The following is a 22,436-nucleotide window of genomic DNA, read 5'->3' as shown; positions in this document are numbered from 1 at the left end:
TTTTCTGCACCCCAATAATTCTAGCTAATTCCCTTGGCGCCGATATTCATCCTTGCTCCTGGTCGGATCACAATATTGTCACCCTTACCACAAAATTCATAGGTCTCTCCCCCACCTCCTATTCTTGGAGATTGAATGAATCCCTTTTAACAGACCCTAACCACCAACAAGGAATTGACACAGAGATTAAAGAATACTTTTCCCTGAATGACACTCCTGAAACTTCTGCAGCCACTCTCTGGTCAGCTCACAAAGCAGTAATCAGAGGCCACTTGATTAGACGCGCAGCCCAACGTAACAGAATTAATGTTGAAAAAATCATCTCCCTCACGAAAGACCTTCATAACCTATACAAAATCCATACACATTCACATGACCCTGCTGTCCTTAAAACCATCTCTCTTAAACGCAACGAGCTTGACACACTGCTCTCCCTTAAAGCAGAAAAATCACTCAGATGGTCGAAAGCTAGATTTCTTCTCTCCAGCAACTCATATTCAGCAATGTTCGCCCGTAAACTCAATCAATCCCTCAAACCGTCACATATCTACAAACTCAAGAATAACAGGAACCAAGTGGTCACACACCCAAAAGAAGTACTTTCGATATTCACAAAATTTTACTCTGACCTTCTCTCTGCTCCAAAACCCTCCCCACCCACTCTACCATCCACGTGGTTGAACAATCTCCCCTTCCCTAAACTCAATCAAACACAAATAGACAACCTTAACATGCCATGCTCAGACGAAGAACTAGAACAAATTATCAAAACACTTAAGAAAAATTCCGCCCCAGGCCCAGATGGATTCTCATCACTTTATTACAAACAATATTCTCAGATCCTAGTCCCACACTTGAAGAAACTTTTTAATTGCATCTTAAAAGGCGATCACTTCCCAGACGAGATGCTACTCGCCAACATGTCCTTGATCCCAAAACCCAACAAAGACCATACTCTCCCCCAAAATTACAGACCAATTTCTGTCATAAATAATGACCTTAAAATATTTAGTAGACTTCTAGCTAACAGACTTTCCTCTATTATCCCTACTCTCATTTCCCCCTTCCAATCAGGCTTCATCCCCGGAAGACAAATCACAGATAACATCAGACTAGTCACAAATATAATCCAGGATGCCAAGATACATTCCAACCCTGTTTTGTTACTCAGCCTTGATATAAACAAAGCCTTCGACAGTGTGCATTGGTCTTTCTTGGACAGTGTTCTACATAAATATGGCTTCACTGGCGAATTCTTACACGCATTTCATGCACTCTACCATAATCCCTCCACCAGAATACGTCTCCCGGGCTGTAACTCTGAGTTTTTTAAAGTAGGCAAAGGTACTAGACAAGGCTGTCCCCTTTCCCCTTTACTTTTTGCACTAGCAATTGAACCACTTTCCACAGCAATCCTCACCAACCCTAATATTAAAGGTTACTCATCTGGACCCGATACATATAAACTAAGCATGTATGCAGATGATATGCTACTCTTCCTCACGCAACCGGTCAATACACTTCCTAACCTTCTACAAACCCTAAACAATTTTGCATCCATATCAGGCCTCACAGTCAACGTCTCAAAATCAATAGGCATGCCCATCAACATCCCCCCACTAGAATTAGACTCCATACGCTCCTCCTTCGAATTTTCTTACACCCCAGATTCTCTCCCATACCTAGGTATTTATCTCACCCCTAATCTTGATGACCTTGCAAGTAAAAATTACATCCCGATGTTTCAAAAATTAAGGGCGACACTTAAAATGTGGAAATCTTTCAAGATCTCTTTCCTCGGTAAAATCACAGCGATTAAAATGACACTCCTCCCAAAATTACTTTATCTATTTAGAGCACTCCCCATTAGAATTAATAAATCCCTTATCACCAAATTCCAATCGGATATTAACAAATTTGTTTGGTCTGACTCCCACCCCCGTTCTCCTAGACAAGTCTTGCACAAATCTCAAAGATCTGGCGGCCTCGGCCTCCCAGACCTTTGGCTATACTACCTTTCAGCAAGATGGACCCAAACAGCACAATGGCACATCCCGCATTCCAAGATCCCATGGATAGCTTTCGAGAAATCCTCAATATCCCCGTTCACCATCTCAGGTATTCTCTGGGGAAATAAAATCTCAATTCCTTCCCTAAATTCCCTTAACCAAATTGTAGCACATTCTTATCACTTATGGAAGCTCCATAATGGTAAATATAACCTGGTCTCTAAATCCCCACCGTTTGCTACATTCATAGGAGACCCAAAATTCATACAAAACTCCCCAATAGACCTTTCATGGTGGAAGACGAAAAACCTCACTACACTTAACAAATTTATTATAGGTACAAACTTCATCTCCTTCTCCACCCTGAAAGCTAAATATCAGATTCCGGACTCGGAATTCGATAATTTCATCCTTATCAAACAATTTTTCGAAACTCACTTCAAAACCACAAACACCCAATCCCCCTCTCATTTTGAAAAACTCTGTCGCGATTCCCCCAGGATGAAAGGCTTCATCTCAGAACTTTATTTCATCATGTCTAACAACACAGAGCCCAATAAATTATCATATATGCTAAAATGGGAACAAGACCTTAACTTTACGTACTCCCCAGTAAACTGGGACAACTGTATAACCAATTTACACAAATGCACCAGATCTATTGCAATCAAGGAAACAGCCCTAAAAGTGTTTATCAGATGGTATTATACCCCAACCAAACTCCACGCCATTTTTCCCTCAATCCCCTTCTCATGCTTTAGAGGTTGCGATGATTCGGGTTCTTTCCCCCACATTTTTTGGTCTTGCGATAAGGTTAAGAATGTTTGGTCACAGCTTGAAAGTTTTGCCTCTAAAATTTCAGACAACCCAATCACCCTCACAATACATAACTGTTTACTTTTCTCCCCCATCACGGACCTTTCCACATGCCATATGAGACTCATCCATACTTTATGTGTAGCCATACACTGGCTGATTGCATCTCAATGGAAATCTCCAATAATACTCCTAAATCCACTCAAACACAGGATTAACGAGATAAATTTGATGGAAAAAATCTCCCATACGCTACAGAACACCATGCACATTTTCAACAATAAATGGTCCCCCTGGTCTGAATATTCACCTCTCTTTTTTAATACAAACTAATTTCTTTATTACACCACATTCTTTTTAACATGGCTTCCCTCAATATTCTTTCAAGATCCTCCATGGTTTTTTCCCATCTCTAAGTAAAGCCTGTCAACCCCAATTGCTTTGCTGTGTCATATTATATTTCTGTTTCTGATATGAACTTACCACATCTTTTATAATTATGCTGTATCTTTATATATAACCAACTATGTACCGCTCTCTATCTCCTGCAATAAAAGTTTGTAAACAAAAAAAAAAAGATACACCATCGTATCTCTGTTTTTGGCCCCAGGTATCTATGCGTCTGATTCCTAGAATCATTTACGCATAGATACTGCGTAGATCGCCTGATAAGCTGATACGCTGATTCCTGAACGATTTTGTGCCGCCTCGTCGTCGTTTACGTTGTTTCCGTAAGCGTAAGGTTACCCCTGCTATATGAGGGGTAACCTTACGCCAGTCCGCCGTATGCCATGTTAAGTATGGCGTCGGGTCAGCGTCGTCTTTTTCCGTCGTTTACGTCGTTTTACTAAGTTGTTCGCGAATACGACTTTACGTCAATGACGCCGACGTGAGCGTCATTGACGTAATGTCATATTCGCGAACGACTTAGTAAAACGACAGAAAAAGACGACGCTGACCCGACGCCATACTTAACATGGCATACGGCGGACTGGGCTATTTTTACGGCCGGCGCATGCGCAGTTCGATCGGCGTGGGGGCGCGCTTAATTTAAATACAAGCCGCCCCCTTTGAATTACGCGGCCATTCGCCGGGCCATTTACACTACGCCGCCGCAAATTACGGAGCAAGTGCTTGGAGAATACGGCACTTGCTCCAGTAAGTTGTGGCGGCATAGTGTAAATGGCTTACACTACGCCAACGTGGATTCTATGTGAATCTGCCCCAATGTTTCCTGTTAACTTGGCAGACTGCCCAGATATTTTCTTTTGATAGCTGAAAGTCTTTCCACTTGTTATATGAAAGAATCGGCAAACTCTGCATTGGAGATCATCAGGGGGGGTTGAATCGAGATCACAATTTTTTTTAACGATTAATTGTGCAGCTCTAGCACGGTATTTGTGCAGCAATTTTTCAAACATGTTTTTTTTCATTCATTAAAAAAAACACTAGTTAGTTAAGTTAGCACGATTTTTTTTTGGTATCCTAAGCGATGCTTTAATTTTTTTTTAGGTTACATGTTTAGAGTTACAGAGGAGGTCTAGTACTAGAATTATTGTTCTCGCTCTAACGATCGTGGCGTATGTAACCTGTGTGTATCTGGCTCTGATACTACCAGTGCCTACCCAGCCACTGACTAGTATCTCTCCCCAGCCTGTCCCCACACACCCTCTCACCTGCTGACCTGTGGATGGGGGAATCACTCCTGCAGTGTTATTGTGTTCTGCCAGTGAGTACAATGATCAGTGTTGCTAACTATAGCTGGCAGCACTGATTGTAAAACCAGCTAGCCCATACATAAATCGACTATGGCTGGTCTCTGCATAATTGGCGTCATTTCAATCCATGTATGACCCGTTTAACCACTACGCAGTCCCTAAATATCCTTCCACTCCTGTACATAGTGCTCACTGTCATACTCTCCACACTCCTCTCCTGTACATAGTGCCCACTGTCATACTCTCCACACTTCTCTCCTATACATAGTGCCCACTGTCATACCCTACACACTCCTCTCCTGTACATAGTGCCCACTGTCATACCCTCCACACTCCTCTCCTATACAGAGCGCCCACTGTCATACCCTTCACACTCCTCTCCTGTACATAGTGCCTGCTGTCATACACTTCTCTCCTGTACATAGTGTCCACTGTCGCACTCTCCACACTTCTCTCCTGTACATAGTGCCCACTGTCATACTCTCCACACTTCTCTCCTATACATAGTGCCCACTGTCATACCCTCCACACTCTCCTATACATAGCGTTCACTGTCATACCCTCCACACTCCTCTCCTATACATAGTGCCCACTATCATACCGTCCACATTCCTCTCCTGTACATACTGCCCACTGTCATACCCTCCACACTCCTCTCCTGTACATACTGCCCCATCATACCCTCCACACTTCTCTCTGGTACGTACTACCCTCTGTCATACCCCCACACTCTTCCTGTACATACTGCCCATTGACATACCCTTCACACTCCTCTCCTGTACATAGTGCCTTTTGCCGTACCCTTTGCATTCCTCTCCTGTGCATAGTGCCCACTGTCCACATTCCTCTCCCTCACCTGCACATACTTCCCACTTATATACCGTCCATACTCCTCCCCTATGTCGCTTAACCACAAAAACAGTTCTTTAAAATTATACTGAATATCCTTAATGTTACCAGCTCTAGAATGGGCACACTTTTGTTAGTTCAACTAAAGGAAATCTCAGTTATCATATTTGTTCTGCCCCATTATTAGTACTCATTTAATTTTGTGATTACTACTATGATGCATAGAGGGACATCGGGGATCTCAGCTACTCTGAATATAGCACTCGTAAGGGCAACTGGGTCAGTAGGGGCCCCATGAGAGGCTCCTGGGATCCTGTGAAATTAAAGTGGTAGTAAACTTTCCTGACATTACTACTTTTTAGAGGCCCTGGGGTAGGTTATGCCACAACGTACAAGTATGCACAGCATATTAGCACATTAAGGTACACTTACATTTTCAGACTGAGCCCTCCAGTGCTGCGCTGTGATGAATCAGGCGGGGCCCGGGCACTTCCATCTTCACCCGGTCTTCCTTCTGGGTTCTGTGTCTTTGGTCACTTGCCTTAGCCGGGCTGCGTTCATGTCATTCCCACGCATTTATTTATTATTTATAAAAGGCCCCACCAAAATCCTCAGCACCAGGCCCATGATGTTCTTAATCTGGCCCTGGTGACATGGTATCAGACTCCTTTTCATTCTCTGTATAGGAGAGGTCAGATAGAAGAGGGAAATGAGCCAATCAGTTGTGTTGCAGGGAAAGGAACATGTTAAATGGAGTAGAGAGCAGAGTGACAGAGAGATGGTCTCAGTCTGCTTTTTCTTTCATTGTCCAGTCACAGATTGGTGGAGTGACAGGACCTGTAAGTGAACTACAGTAGAGAAAAATTGGGTCTCCTGCTCTGCCAGACAGGTCTGTACTGTGTAACAGAGCTGTGTAAATCTCAAAACTGGATGAACAGTAGGGATGAGCTTACATTTAATCGAAACCGGGTTCTAATAAAAATGGGCTGAATATTTTACCAGTGTTGAATAGAAAGTTGGTGTTGAGTCCAATTGAACTCTCGCTATTTATTACTGTAATGCAGTCAGTCTGCTTATACTGTAATAAACCCCTTTATATATGCATGGATTGTGTGCTGCCATGGATAGTCACCAGGAAAGGAAAAATACAGCGCGTTTGATTATTGGACCATTCGGCATTCAAGATTCCTCTCTGTGTTTTTTTGGAGTCACCACTCACTTGGCTGATTAACACTAACAGAAGGAGGAGACTATTGGAAGACCTACATGTCGAGTTCCATTACCGGTGGAAAGAAGCTCAGTTGACCCACAACTGTAAGGTTAGTGGGGTCCATAACCGCTGGTAAGAGTGTTTATTCCCACCATTTTGTCCAAGTGTTGGAAACAATACTGAGTGACCATTTATGACAGCACATCGCTTTCTGCTTTTCAAGATACTTGTGACTGCATTCCATTCAGTGTAAACTTTCTAGGATTGTATGGACTAGATGTCATTATTTGTATATGGGCAACATAAGTGTCTATTTCAATAGTCTTTAGACTGACATTTTTCACCTACCATCACCCGCTGAGGTGGATCATTGCATCATTGGTTTAGTGTGCCACATACTTTCTGTGTGTTTTAAATTTATCACCGAGCCTTGGACACCCAAGGATCACCAATTAGGCGGTAAATAAATAAAAAAGGGATTCTTACATGTGTTGTAATACTATTTGGGTTGACACTATTCACTCATTATTTCATTAGCGCTACACTTTATATTATATGCTTTGTTTACAATTTTGTCTTATTGTTGTGTTGGCAGCTTATTTTTCATTTATTTTTGGTTGGCGCAGTATATTACTTTTTCCTTTTTTCCCCTTTATATAGACCCCTTTCACACTGAGCCGCCCATAGCGTCGGCGGTAAAATGCTGCTATTTTTACCGCCAACGCTATGGGCGGATTTTGGCCACTAGCGGGGCACATTTAACCCCCCGCTAGCGGCCGAGAAAGGGTTAAAGCCGCCCGCAATGCGCTACTGAAGCAGCGCATTGCGGACGGTATAACCACGCTATTGATTTCAATGGGCAGCAGCGGTGGAGGAGCTGTAGACACACAACTCCAAAGATGCGGCTAGCAGGACTTTTTTTACCGTCCTGCTAGCGCAATGCTCCAGTGTGAAAGCCCTCAGGCTTTCACACTGGAGACAATGGAGCAGCTTTTTAAGGGCGGATTGCAGGCGCTATTTTTAACGCTATAGCGCCTGCAATCCACCCTCGGTGTGAAAGGGGTCTAAGTGCTGCAGGAAAGGTTAAAAATACCCTGTGCTGCCAGCCCATAGGATAGTTGGAACGCGGCTCTCTCACACAAAGCAGTGGTCTATTTCCAGCAGCCCTTCTCTCAGAATTCTGGTTCAAACAACCGTACCACTCGGGGAGACAGAATGCAGTTGATTGGAGCAGTGGGGGAGGGGACACTGGGGAGCCGTGTATTGTGTGAGAGAACTGAGGTCTGACTCTCCTAGGTGCGGCCAGTACAGAATATGCACCCCTCGCCGGAAAAAAAAGAGTTCCATCTGATAGGATCGCTCATCATATGTGAGGCAGCTGGGGTTAAAATCCCCATCTAAGTTAAATTCCTCTAAATAAAAACAAAACAAAGCTGCAAGGGCTGCTTCTTGTCTCAGGAATGACTGAGAAATTCATGTGCCTGGCTGTGCAGGGTGGGAGATAACCAGCATTCACCAGCGTGGGAATACAAATGGATTCAAACAGAAAAAAAAAAAGGAAAACGATCCCCATTAATATTTCTATTTATGAAGCCTGGCTGCACTACAATAACAAATTACAAGGGTTCAGTTGGGCTTAAGAATTTCTTTCTGTTTATGAGGGCAATGGGCCATATGTCTGAAGGTGTCAGTAAGTAGTAGTGACTAGTAAGAGGAATGGATCAATAGACATCTACAAAACAACAGTTTTTGTATGCATTACCCACTCATTGACTTATGTTTCTTCTTTTGTTGAATTTTCCCAGCACTAAAGAATTTTCAACCTACAGTCAAGTGTGAGTCCGACATAATTATAGTCACAGTCATGCAATGTGAGCTACAAGCACTTGGTCTCGACTATTCCACAGTTCACCTGAGGAACTCATCAAATGACCAATGCACTTTTTCATATCCAGACTCCATCAATGGACAGAAAGGGATGTCTGTCCAGGCCCTAACAGTATCCAATTGGTGTGGAAACACAGTGACGGTAACACACTACTAATTTATTTATTCATTCCTTTTAGCAACTCCCGCGTTGTCATATTATGTGTATTTCTTACTTTTTCAGAAAAAGTGACCCTTAGGAATCTGTTTCGTTTTTTTTTAAGAGGTAGCCTAAAACCAAACTCCAGTCTGATTTTTATTTGTTTTTTTCATTTAGGATAGACTGGGGAAAAATTAGGGGACTCTTTATGCCGCGTACACACGATCATTTTTCGGCATGAAAAAAACGACGTTTTTTGGCATGTAGAAAAAACGTTGTTTGTTCCAACTTCATCATTAAAACGACGTTGCCCACACACTATGGTTTTTAAAAAATGCTCTAGCAAAGCGCGGTGACATACAACACGTAAAACGGCACTATAAAGGGGAAGTTCCATGCTGATGACGCCACCCTTGGGGCTGCTTTAGCTGATTTCCTGTTAGTAAAAGACGATTCACGCTTTTCTGTCTGTTACAGCGTGATGAATGTGCTTACATTATTACGAACGTTTAACCAGAACGAGCACTCCCGCCTCATAACTTGCTTCTGAGCATGCGCAGGTTTTTAACGTTGTTTTAGCCCACACACGATCATTTTTTACAACCCGAAAAACAACATAGTTTAAAACGTTGTTAAAAATGCAGCATGTTCGGGAAAAAAAATTGTCGTTTTTCAGAAATCATGTGAAGCCCACACACGATCATTTTACACATTTTTCTGTGTGATAAAAATCAAAAGACTATTGTTTTTCTGCTGTATGACCAGCAGTGTCTGCCCAGCACTAGGCTGTGCCAGACTCCATAGATAGGTTCCTGTGTGGTGAAGATAGACGCCCCAAGTGGCCAGGGTTTATTTTATGTTTGATTTTGTTTATGCTGTTTGGATGCTTGCAAATGTTTCCAGCAAGATGGAAGAATAATCCAAAATCTTTGTTTTCAACCGTCTTCGACTGCCTGTCTGTATAAATTCAGTGTGTAGTGAACCCATCCAAGGGGGTCACACACCCCGCTACCGAGCTAACCCTTTACAATATATATATATATATATATATATATATATATATATATATATATATATATATTTATATATTTAAAGTGATTGTAAACCCACTTTTTTTACTTTTGCCTACAGGTAAGCCTATAATAAGGTATAAAGAATATCTCCTAAACCTGTACGGTTTAGGAGATATTCCCCTCGCAATGCGCCGCTGATTGCAGCGGCGCATGCGCAGGGGGGATCCTCGGCTGAAGGGCCGGCCTCGCCGACCCATGCCGGAAAGGAAAGGAGTGACGTCATCGCCGCTCCAGTTAATCACAGCGCTGGAGCGGCGATACCCGGAAGACACGCTTGGCGTGGACCAGGTAAGTATTTCATAATGAGCTAATATGCGGTGCATACTAGCTCATTATGGCTTTTGCTTTGCAGGTTTAAAAAAATATATATATATTTATGAGGGTTTACAACCGCTTTAATGGAAGAAATTTTTTGTCGATTTGTTACTTGTTAAATAAAGGGGCCGGTTGGCCACTTAACCAAGAAGTCGTTTTGTCATCAATTTTTAAGTTAAGTATGGTTTACAGGCAGCTTATGTTGGGTTAAGTCGGGACATCAGCAATACACCAGTCATGTCATTTGCATTGACGTTCAGTGCAGCATGATAATACACACAGGATTAGATACGAGAACGCCAGCGGGGGTTCCCAGGACTAGCTGCGAGAGGAGACATCAATGAGAGGCTAGCGCTTCTCACAGCTAATCACAGCCACCAACACGTAATCTCTCATGCAGAGATCACATGTAAGCGATCGGTTCTGGATGCAGGCTGCATCCTTATGGCTAAGGGAAGCCTGTTGATTGTTAGTCTCAATGATCACAAGACTTCATTTCTACTAGTTAGAGTGAGTTTTGCAAGTAACCCGTCTGTATTTTAAAGCTGTTTTTCCACTGCTAATCACTGGACTCTATCCACAGGGCGATGACTCCAATGTCTATATTTCCAACACCGTTTACATTGGAATCCTTGATAAACCCATCATCACAACAAATAATATCAGCTTTAACTTTACCTGTGGATATAAACGGACTATGCAAACAAGTCTGAAACTGCCTGGAAATATTACCCAACAGTAAGAAAAAATAAAAGAGAGTTGCTCGTGTAATATATTATCATATTTGTTCTTTCTCCTTCACTAACCTCTCATTTCCATTAACCAGTTTATATATGTTTACAGTAATTAAACATAAATGATATATACTCACAGCACTGAATTTTGTTTGTCTAATGCCGCATACACACGATCGGAATTTTCGATGGAATTTTCTGTCGGAATTCCGGTGAAGCTGACTTCCACCAGTCTTGCATACACACTGTCAGACCAAATTCCGACCGTCAAAAACGCGGTGACGTAAAACACTACAACGAGCCGATAAAAATTAAGTTCAATGCTTCCGAGCATGCATCGGCTTGATTCCGAGCATCCGTGGGTTTTTCCTCCTTCGGAGTTGCATACAGACGATAGGAATTTCCGATGGTTTTTTTCCCATTGGAAAAAGTTAAAAAATGTTCTATTTTTTTACTCCGATGGAAAGAAGTCTGATGGGGCCCACACACAATCGGAATTTCAAATGAAAAAAGCCCATATCCATATTTTGTACCTAATGGTGGTAAGGCAGACCTAACCTTCGATTTTTCTGGTCATGTTCAAGTGCATGCCAAGTAATCAGAAAGTGTAACTTATCGATGGATTTATTATCCACCACAGTTTTCACCCTGACAATGCTTTCATCTGCTTTCTCTCCAGAATGCCGGTGTCTTTTTTCACATTCGGCTCCCCATCACAGATTGCTCCGGAAGTGACGTTACGTTGCCACCATCTTGCTACACCCCACACTCCTGCCCAGTAATGATTGAGTGAGAAGGGGGCAAGCGGACATCTTGTTTCACCCAGGGGTCAAGTGCTGGGGAAAAAAGTGTGGGAACTCCCAGCCAAGATCCACTCCCCCACCAAAAGAAAAAAATGATACGCTCATATGCATAATTACTAAACCGCATGTTTTTTTTTAGATTCACTGTACCTTAGTAATCCTTTATGTTACTGGCCGCTTCCTGTATATGGATTCATTGGGTAGTGTGCGGGTATTCCGTCACTTCCTCGATGCCGCAATGTCTCCTGGGAGCTTTTGTCATTGTTCCCAGGAGACATTGCGGAGGTCTGATGCGAGTTATCGTGGGATTTAGAAAGAAGCAAATTCTTTCTAAATCCCGCAATAACTCAAGCTAGGCATCGCCGCTTAGTGAAGAATTGGCTCGGCTGCTCTCGGCTGCTCTAGTCCTGCAAAGGGAACTGAGTTGCTGCTGTGAAAAAAGTGCAGGAACTCCGTTCCCACGCGTTCCCGCGGGACTTGAGCCCTGGTTACACCCACCGGAGTTTTACATTTCACAGTTATTTTCAACACAAAACGGAACTTATATGCTTAAATACAGTGTTTGGAAATCCGACGGACTGTTTAATTGTTACATTTTAAAAGCAGCAGCAAACCTGCTGACCTTACATGGTTGCTAATCAGTGTTGCCAACCGTCCGTATTTTTACGGACAGTTCGTAAAAACTGCACTTTTTCCCCCATTAGTAAATGTCCATGGTTGCGGAAATGTGCCAGTAAAAATAGCTAAGATCAGTTTGGCTTGGAACTGCGCATGGAGGCAGGGGGTGATGGTGGCTGCGGTGGCACCGCAGAGTGGGATGGAGGCAGGGGGAGATTGGAGGCAGGGGATGTTAGTGGCAGGGGGTGATTGGAGGCAGGGGGTGATGGTGGCACTGCAGAGGGGGATGGTGGCATCGCAGAGGGTGGGGATGGAGACAGGGGTTGTTGGTGGCACCGCAGAGGGGGATGGAGGCAGGGGACGATGGGGGCAGGGGGTGATTGGAGGCAGGGGGCCTGGGGGAGATTGGAGACAGAGGGAGATTGAAGGCAGGGGGAGATTGTGGCACTGCAGAGGGGGGTGAAGGCAGGGGGTGTTGGTGGCAAAGGGGGTGATGTGACTAAATAATTTGTCCTTGTTATATTAAAAATAACAAAAATATGTTTTTTTACCTTAATATCTACCTTAAATCACATTGCTATTTGCCTAGCGTACTTGTTTGTAGCCTAAATACTGAAATTTGCACCTAAAAATTTAATTTAGTAACATTTGTGAAATGCCAGTAAAAACGTGGCTGCGCCAGTAAATTTCGGGTGTCGTGCCAGTAAATTTCAATCTGGTAGGTTGGCAACACTGTTGCTAATGTGACAGAACACCTCTGATTTTCACATTCAACATGTAAACAGTCCGTCGGATTTCCAAACAGTGTATTTAAGCATATAAGCTCAGTTTCGTTTGGAAAATAACTGTGAAATCTAAAACTCCGGTGAGTGTAACAAGATGTCCGCTTGCCCCCTTCTCGCTCTATCATTACTGTGCATTGATGTGGGGTGTAGCAAGATGGCGGCAACGGAACGTCACTTCTGGAGCAATCTGTGATGGGGAGCGGAATGTGACAATACACCGGAACACCTCTGTTCAGGCATCACCCAGGGTCAACATTTGGACTTCTTACACTGAGATGCTAGCTCTGGGATCATTCAGCATTTTTATTAAAAATTATAATTGTGTCATAATAAGCAGACTGCTGCTTGGGGTTAGGGGGCTTCACTACTCCTAGTGCAGGATCAACAGTAAATAAAGACATGATCATAATTGAAAGCGTAAGTATAATCAAAGCAGAAGGTCAGACACCTTAACGTAAAAATAAAAAGTCAGCCGCTACAAATACTGTAGCGGCTGACTTTTAATATTAGGACACTTACCTGTCTTGGAATCCAGTGATGTCGGCACACCAGCCAATGTTTCCATTTGCTCTCAGGTGCTGTCGCTGCCATTGCCTGTAAGGGAAACCGGCAGTGAAGTTTTGCGGCTTCGTGGTTGGTTCCTTACTGGGCATGCGCAAAGTGCACTGTGCTTGGCCCGGCAGCGGGGGGAAGGAGGATGGGGGAGCCAGACTTCCAGGGGACCTCGCCGCAGTCAGATCTCTGAGAAGTGAGGACAGGTGCCTGTCAATAATAGGTACCTCTTACCCCCTACCCCCCGAAAGCTGCCAAATAGGGCACCGGATGGGGGGGAGAAAGCAGCTAAGTGGGCCTTCGATTTGTGGGTGGAATTCCGCTTTAAGCTGGCCAAATAATGAACAAAATTTGACTGGTTCAGCAGGGACCAGCTCAGTTTTGATCAGCGTGTGGCCATCCCTGTTCAACAGAAATCGATGTGTAGGTTCAAAATGAAAATGTACTGCCTGCATCCCCTCTACACTCACCTCCATGGGTGATACAGTTTCACCATCCACACAGCCTAGTGGAGCAGTCCTGGGGTTTGAAAAATGCTCTGTTCCTCTTCTATGCTGACCAATCAGAACTGCTCTGTGCCAACTTCCCTATGAAAAGTGGAGGTAGAACATCATATTTTTTAAACCCCAGGATTGCTGCAATGGGCTGCGTGGACGGTGAAACTATATCACCCATGAAGGTAAGTGTAACAGGGACAGAGGGGCGGAGAGTATGTAGGGTGTTAGTTCACCTTTTTGTTCTGTAAAGGTAAACTTACATTTTAGGACCATTGTCAAGGTTTTATTGCTGTCTGTAACCCCAATGGTGAGATTTCCCTATACATCCTGTGCTGGTGACAGGGTGTCACAGGAACACAAATTCATGGGAAAACTGTCCAATGGAAACAGTGAAACAAAAACATTCTGGGGAACCTTAGCTCCTCTGGCAGGTTTTATTGCTGTATGTGTCTTCCTGTCCCAATGACACCTCTTTCTTTACTACTTGTCTAAGTATAGGAGTGACAGAAAGCACGGGGAAATATGGCTACAGTTCATTGAGGAAACCATTAATGTAAACATGTACTGTGACATAAAACAAGATAATACGGCGCTATTGTTTAGACCTGTGAAAAATATATGTGCGAAATATATCTCAAAAAGCTGAATACAACACTTATAAAAATAAATGTGAAATAAATAACAAAAAGAATGATCAAAGAATTGGATAAATGAATTGACAATATGGTATTCAATGTGACAAATCCAACCATAAAAATAAGTGAAGTGAAAAAGAAATAGTCCATAAAAAATCAATGCAATTAAGTCCAATTAAGGTGAGCATCTGTGATTAATCAGGAAAGGGATCCTCCACCAAAAAGGTCACCCAATGTGTGGGAAATGAAATCTCCTTACCAGAGAAAAAGACCGGGCTTTCAACGGTCTAATTCAGCATAAGGATGTTTAAAGTCTTCCTTGAAAAGACTATTCCGGACACTGCTATGAATCACCAGTATTGATAACTCCAAAAGATAGAATCCCATTCAAATCAGCACTACACAGCCCAGACACGAACCGTGCCCGCGTTCCCCTGACCTTCCTAAAATGTCTACCGTAATCCGACCTCCCCAAGATGACGTGATCACGTCATCTTGGGGAGGTCGGATTACGGTAGACATTTTAGGAAGGTCAGGGGAACGCGGGCACGGTTCGTGTCTGGGCTGTGTAGTGCTGATTTGAATGGGATTCTATCTTTTGGAGTTATCAATACTGGTGATTCATAGCAGTGTCCGGAATAGTCTTTTCAAGGAAGACTTTAAACATCCTTATGCTGAATTAGACCGTTGAAAGCCCGGTCTTTTTCTCTGGTAAGGAGATTTCATTTCCCACACATTGGGTGACCTTTTTGGTGGAGGATCCCTTTCCTGATTAATCACAGATGCTCACCTTAATTGGACTTAATTGCATTGATTTTTTATGGACTATTTCTTTTTCACTTCACTTATTTTTATGGTTGGATTTGTCACATTGAATACCATATTGTCAATTCATTTATCCAATTCTTTGATCATTCTTTTTGTTATTTATTTCACATTTATTTTTATAAGTGTTGTATTCAGCTTTTTGAGATATATTTCGCACATATATTTTTCACAGGTCTAAACAATAGCGCCGTATTATCTTGTTTTTTGTTTCTTTGTTTACTATGGTATTTTAGTAATTAATACTGGCAGCTTTTCACTGAAATTAATTTTTTCACTGTTAATTTATTTACACGATAGCGCAGTGTTTTTTTCTGTCTATACAGAGAAATCCCTTTCCATATTTTGATGTACTGTGACATACTGAAGCAGAGCATGATCCCCCTCCCTTTGGAGACTGGACCGCAGGGCAGTATTCCAACATGATAACGACCCCAAACACACCTCCAAGACTACCACTGCCTTGCTAAAGAAGCTAAGGTGATGGACTGGCCAAGCATGTCTCCAGACTTAAACCCTATTGAGCATCTGTGGGACATCCTCAAACGGAAAGTGGAGGAGCACAAGGTCTCTAACATCCACCAGTCCGTGATGTCGTCATGGAGGAGTGGAAGAGGACTGTGACACTTTGGGCTTAATTTGGACATTTTCACTTATGGGGGGGGGGGGGGGTACTCACGTTTGTTGCCAGAGGTTTAAACATAATAATGGCTGTGTGTTGAGTTATTTTAAGGGGACAGCAAATTTACACTGTTATACAAGCTGTACACTCACTACTTGACATTGTAGTAAAGTGTAATTTCTTTAGTGTTGTCACATGAAAAAATATAATAAAATATATCCAAAAATGTGAGGGGTGTACTTAAACACACACATATATATATATATATATATATATATATATATATATATATATATATATATATATATATATATATATATATATATATATACACATATATATATACACACACACACACATCACACTAAATACTTTCAAGCCAGATCATTTTAAGGCCACTTTCGCACTGCCACACTGCTGTCTGGCCACAGTGTGAGTGTACCCATGATTTTTGTGCTGTTAACCCATGGTTTCCCATAGATTTCTCTATTAGGTTATATGTATTTCCTGACCGTGCATCAAAGGTCCTGCATACATCATCTTTGGTGCGCCTACAGAAAACCCCAGACCTATTAGAAAGTCTATGGGAAACTATGGGTTAACCGCATGAAATTTACAGGTACACCTGCACTGCAGTTTGGCCGCAGAGACCGGCCTTAAGTTTTCTCTTGCTTCCCTAATGCATTAAAATTTTACTTTTTAGATGGACATTTTGAAAGCTATTGTTGCTTACGAGGAAATAAATTGTGATTTTAATTGTTATTGGTTTTGTTATGTGAACATGTGTTTGTTTTCTCAGGACGGTATATCTGTCTGGAGCCAATGGGACTGGATCATATCCTGTTACCATGGCTGCTTATAAAAATCCATCATTTACAGAACCATATGAAAATAATGAAGACGTGACTGTTGGGTCAATCATCTATGTGGGAATATTTGTGACAGGCGCTGATGGAAGTCAATATGTTGTCCGGGTAGAATCATGTGTTGCAAGTCCTACAGATAATCGTAGTGATGTAAATGCTTTTTATCTTATAAAAGATGGGTAAGTTTGTATTTCTTATGCAACTATTTAAAACTAACCTTTCACATATCTTCCTAATTTAGCTGGAATCACTATAAGTGGCCCTAGTGTCTTAAGCCTCATACACACAATGAGAATATCAGACGAATGATCTCTCTTTTTTTTGCATGCTAGTCTCATATAGGAAATTAGGTTACCGTATATACTCGAGTATAAGCCAAGTTTTTCACCACATTTTTTTATGCTGAAAATGCCCCCCTCGGCTTATACTCGAGTCACCTTTTTGCGCCTTTTTTTTCCGTACAAATACTGTACGGATTAAATGAAAATCTTACAATCTGGTATCATACTAGAAAAATTTCAGTGTTCCTTCTGATAATTTCTGATGAAGAGTCGTGATCGGCTCCCTAAAGCTGTGTACTAAAGATTAGATTATTGTATGATCGCTCCAAAAGCAGTATTTTGTGTCCGATTTTCTCATTGCATGTACTAAGCTTTAAACCAATGTAACATCCTCCACTTGTAGAAGCAACATTTTACAGAAAATCTTGGAGGAATCTCAATGTGCCTACAAACAATCATTTAGAACGTGAACATAATTGTAAAAATGAAAAAATGATGAATAAATAAAGTCCAGTGTGACTGTTCCCAACACCAATAAAGTGCTTTGATATAGAGATGTCCATATGAAGATAAAAGCACATCTCCATATTGAAAGATTTTTACTATTATGTTCACGGTCTAAATGATTGTTTGTTGATGGATTTTATCTATGCTAACAATCAATTTTATGCATCTGTTTATTGGTGGACTGCAACTAGGTTATACACGTGATATGTGAGTGCCATCCTTTATGTTTGTTTTTATGATTAGAGGTGTATTTCTCACTTTTGCAAAGAGGCAGCCACCTTTTTTTTCTTTTTTTTTTATCAGGGCGCCATACACTGGCAATAATAGGATTTTTTGTACTCACCGTAAAATCCCTTTCTCTGAGTCCGTGGAAGGACACAGCTCCTTAACCACTTCCATACAGGGCACTTACGCACCTTCCCGCCCAGGCCAATTTTCAGCTTTCAGCACTGTCGCACTTTGAATGGCAATTGCGTGGTCATGCTACACTGTACCCAAACAAAATTGGCGTCTTTTTTTTCCCACAAATAGAGCTTTCTTTTGCGATTTTTTTTTTGTTTGCACAACAACTAAAAAAAGACTGAAAATTTTGAGAAAAAAATAAGTTTTTATTTTTTTCTGTAAATTTTTTTGTAAATAAGTAAGTTTTCTCTTTCAATTACGGGCACTGATATGGCGGCACTGATGGGCACCGATGAGATGTCACTGAATGACATCGATGAGGTAGTACTGACGGGCACAGATGAGGTGGCACTGATTGTCGGCGCTGGTATGCGGCACTGATGGGCACACATAGGCGGCACTGATGGGCACACATAGGCGGCACTGATGGGCACTCATGGGCGGCACTGGGCACTCATAGGCGGCACAGATGGGCACTCGTGGGCGGCAATTATGGGTGGCACTGATGGATACTTATGGGTGGCACAGATGGGCACTGATAGGTGGGCACTGGGCATGGATGGGCACTGTGGGGTGGCACTGGACACTGTGGGGTGGCACTGATGGACACTGTGGGGCGGCACTGATTTACCCATGTTGCCAATCAGTGCCCATTTGTGGGCACTGATTGGCATCTTTTTATTTTTTATGCCTTTTTTTTTTTTGTCCAGACTTTTTTTTTTTTTTTTGCCCTTCCCTGGTCCAGGGTGGGCTTCCCTGGTGGTCAGTGTGGCGATACGAGGGGGGCTGCGCTGATAAACAATCAGCGCGAACCCCCCCTGTCAGGAGAGCCGCCGATCGGCTCTCCTCAACTCCCGTCTGTCAGACGCGAGTGAGGAAGAGCCATCAACGGCTCTTTCTGTTTACATCGTGATCAGCTGTGGTTGGACACGGCTGATCACGTGGTAAAGAGTCTCTGTGAGAGACTCTTTACCGAGATCGGTGTTGCGGGGTGTCAGACTGACACCCTGCAACAACGATCGCCGCGATGCGCGCCCCCGGGGGCGCGCAGCGGCTCAGAATCCTGAGGACGTCATATGACGTCCAGTCAGGATTCTACAACCACGTTGCCGCCGTCAATATGTCATTGGCGGGCGTCAAGTGGTTAAATCTTGACAAGTGGGTTATGTTCCCTGTTTACAGGAGAGGACTAGGCAGAAACATGTTAGATAATTAAATACATGTTACATTAACAGAGTTGACCAGGGGGCAGTCCCTCCAGACTGCAGCATGCAGCCTCAGTTTGTAACAAGCAGGACAAACCTAAAAAGGAGGGGTGGGTGCTGTGTCCATCCATGGACTCAGAGAAAAGGATTTTACGGTGAGTACAAAAATCCTATTTTCTCTTATCGTCCATGGACGGACACCGCTCCTTTAAATCTTGACGTCCCCAAGCAGTGTCAAAAATGAGGGGTGGGAAATATATCAGTAAAACCAATTTTAACTGCACCCCAAAACAAGCAGAGCTCCTCAACGGAGGAGGTGCAACTTTTAACAGCCGCCTGCAAAAACTAGCTGCTGAAAAAAACATCAGAAGATGCACTCACAGCAACCATGTAAATTATGAAAAAAGTGTGAACGGACGAGCAAGTCGCCGCCTCGCACACCTGTGAGACCGACGCATAATGTCGGAAAAAAATCCAGGAAGCACCAATTGCCCTGGTCGAAAGTGCCGTGACCGGAAAGGGGTGCCCGCCCCTTAAGAGCATAGGCCTGTATGACAGCCTGCCTGATCCACCAAGAAATGGTGGTCGACGGGACCGCCAGGCCCTTTTGTGGACCTGACACCGACACAAAAGAGAGTTAGAACTCCGAAACTGAGCCGTAGCAGGCTGGTACACCCGCAAAGCGCGTACCACGCCTAAAGTATGAAAGGCAACTTCCGTAGGATGTGCCGGCCGAGGACAGAAGGATGGAAGAACAATGTCCTTATTCCGGCGAAAGGCCGAAACCACCTTCGGAAGAAGGGAAGGTCGCGGGCGCACCACCACCTAATCCTTATGGAGGATCAATCATGGCGGCTTGCAAGACAAGACTGCCAACTCAGAAACCCCTCTAACAGAGGTAAAGGCCACTGAATGGGCCACCTTCTGAGATAGTGTCAAGCGAAAATCTCTCTGATGTTTCCAAAAGGAAGGTTCCTGAAGAACCGAGAGCACCAGAGTCAAAACTCATGGGGGGAGAGATGGGCCAAGAGGGGAAAGTATATAACAAACCCCCTGCACACAAAAAGGTACCCACCAGGGAACGGGCCGCAAAAAAGGCCACTGAAAGAACACAGCCAAGGCTGAAATCTGCCCCAAACGGTGCTTTAAGCAATTTTTAGATCCACTCCAAGCTGTAAAAACAGCAGGACCCTGAACACCGAGTACGTCCGTGGACGTCACTCCATCCCTTCGCACCAAGAGATGTAGGCCTGCCAGGTGCGACGGTAAATCCTCCGGGAAGATGACTATCGTGCCCGAGTCAGACAGACCCAGTCACTTAAAGTCTGGCTTCCAATAGCCATGTTGAGCAAGTCAGTGACTGTACAACAGGAGGAAGTATGAGACCTCGAGACAGAAGGACCTCCCGCCCTGGCAACCGCCAGGTTACCTCCGCTACCAGGCGCCCGATATCAGCGTACCAAGGACGCTAAGGTCAATCTGGAGCGATTAGAATCATCGGGATCTCCTCATCTTCCACTCTGTGGAGCAGCCAAGGAAGCAACTACAATGGAGGAACAGCAAAAAGTTGCCGATACAGACCCCACAGGGCCACCAGCGCGACTGACGTGTCTGTACCAGATCACTAGACCTGGCCACTAACTTCGACACCCTTGCGGTGGAGACAAGCGGCCAGGAGATCCATGCCCTGGTGAGGCTCACCTCCTACAAGGGAGCTGAAACACCCCAAGCACAAAGACCAGTCTCCCTGGTCCAACATCTAGCGACTCCAGTAGTCCGCCTGCCGGTATACCTGATGGTAGACCGAAGCCACAGCCGTGGCGTTGTCCGGCTGAAACCAGATCAGACGACCTTGCAACCTCCTCGACCATGAGGAGAAGCATAGCCTGATCGCCTAAAATAGTAGGACAATGAACGGTAGACAGCACCTGGTATTCCCAGGCCGGACCCTGGGTAGCTACTGAGACCAGACGAGATTCGGGCACATTTGGGCACATTCAGGGAGGTGTGGCCACGCAAGTCCAGCGACTCAGGGCCGACTGGACCCCCCAGGTGCCCCCACAGCCCGTGAGGCTGGCATCCATCGTAAACACCGACCACTGGAAGGAAGAAACAACTTCCCGGACCGAAGAGTCGGGGATCTCCGTCACCAACTTAGACTCTGACTAGATGGCGCACCGGAATCTGATGATTTCAAAGACAAGAGATTTTCACCACCTGGACAGTATTTCCCCTGGAAAACCCGAGTGTGGAACTGGGCATACAGTACCGCCTTTAAAGGAGGCTACCCACAGGCCCCGGACCAGCAGGTGCCCGGAGAGAAGACCGATTGCGTGATGCCAATACCTTTACCGCAGACTGAAGAGTCTGCAATTTCTCCAGTGGACCTTTGCCACCGAGGAGTCCAGATCATCCCTAGATACCCCAACGCTGAGTCGGAAACTAGCATGCCCAGGATTTGATCCCTGGGTCACACACATGGAAGACAGGCTTGCTGCCACTGAGCTACACCTTCTGGCCTAAACATTTAACACCCACCCAAATCTTCGGAGGGTCTGAATGGGAATAACACATCCATTAGGTCTGAGACAGAAGCTGCGCTCAGAAGAAAGTCTTCCAAGTAGCCAATGAGGCAAAGCCTCGCTGTCCCAACAAAGTTGGATAAGTGCGAGCTCCTAGCTGAAAACCCATGGTGCTGACACCAGATCAAAAGGGAGGGCCACAGGCTGACAGAGACCCTCTCTCATCACGAAGCACAGAAAAAACACTGTGAAATGCGTAAAACGGGACATGCATGTATGTGTCCCTGATGTCCGAGGACGCCATGACGTCCCCCGGATGGAGCGCAGCTACCACCGAACGAATGAATTCCATGCGGAACTACCCGACGTTCACAAAGGTATTAAGGGCCTGAGGCCCATAGAAAACCCCAAACCTCTCGTCCTGCAGGAAAGGTAAAATTACCCCGCAGCTTTGCAAATCCCACACTGCCCAAGGCAGACCGACGAGCCGGGAGAGGAAGACACAAGGAAAGAACTTTGTTCTGTGGATAGAAGGAAACCCTATCTAGTACTCCGAAGAGACCACC

At 44.0% G+C, this 22,436-nt stretch overlaps 1 protein-coding gene across 1 annotated transcript in view; it reads left to right on the top strand.

Annotated features, from left to right (window-relative positions):
* The window catches only part of LOC120927311 (uromodulin-like), a 74,822-nt gene that overhangs the window by 27,856 nt on the left and 24,530 nt on the right, over positions 1 to 22,436 (top strand). The window contains exons 5-7 of the mRNA XM_040337895.1: positions 8,408 to 8,631; positions 10,600 to 10,754; positions 16,887 to 17,132. Of these exons, the coding sequence (XP_040193829.1) occupies positions 8,408 to 8,631; positions 10,600 to 10,754; positions 16,887 to 17,132 (625 nt within the window). The remainder of the gene's footprint in view (positions 1 to 8,407; positions 8,632 to 10,599; positions 10,755 to 16,886; positions 17,133 to 22,436) is intronic.

Source organism: Rana temporaria, chromosome 2 (assembly GCF_905171775.1).
Source record: "Rana temporaria chromosome 2, aRanTem1.1, whole genome shotgun sequence".
NCBI lineage: Eukaryota > Metazoa > Chordata > Amphibia > Anura > Ranidae > Rana > Rana temporaria.
This window is presented reverse-complemented; position numbering and strand designations above follow the sequence as displayed.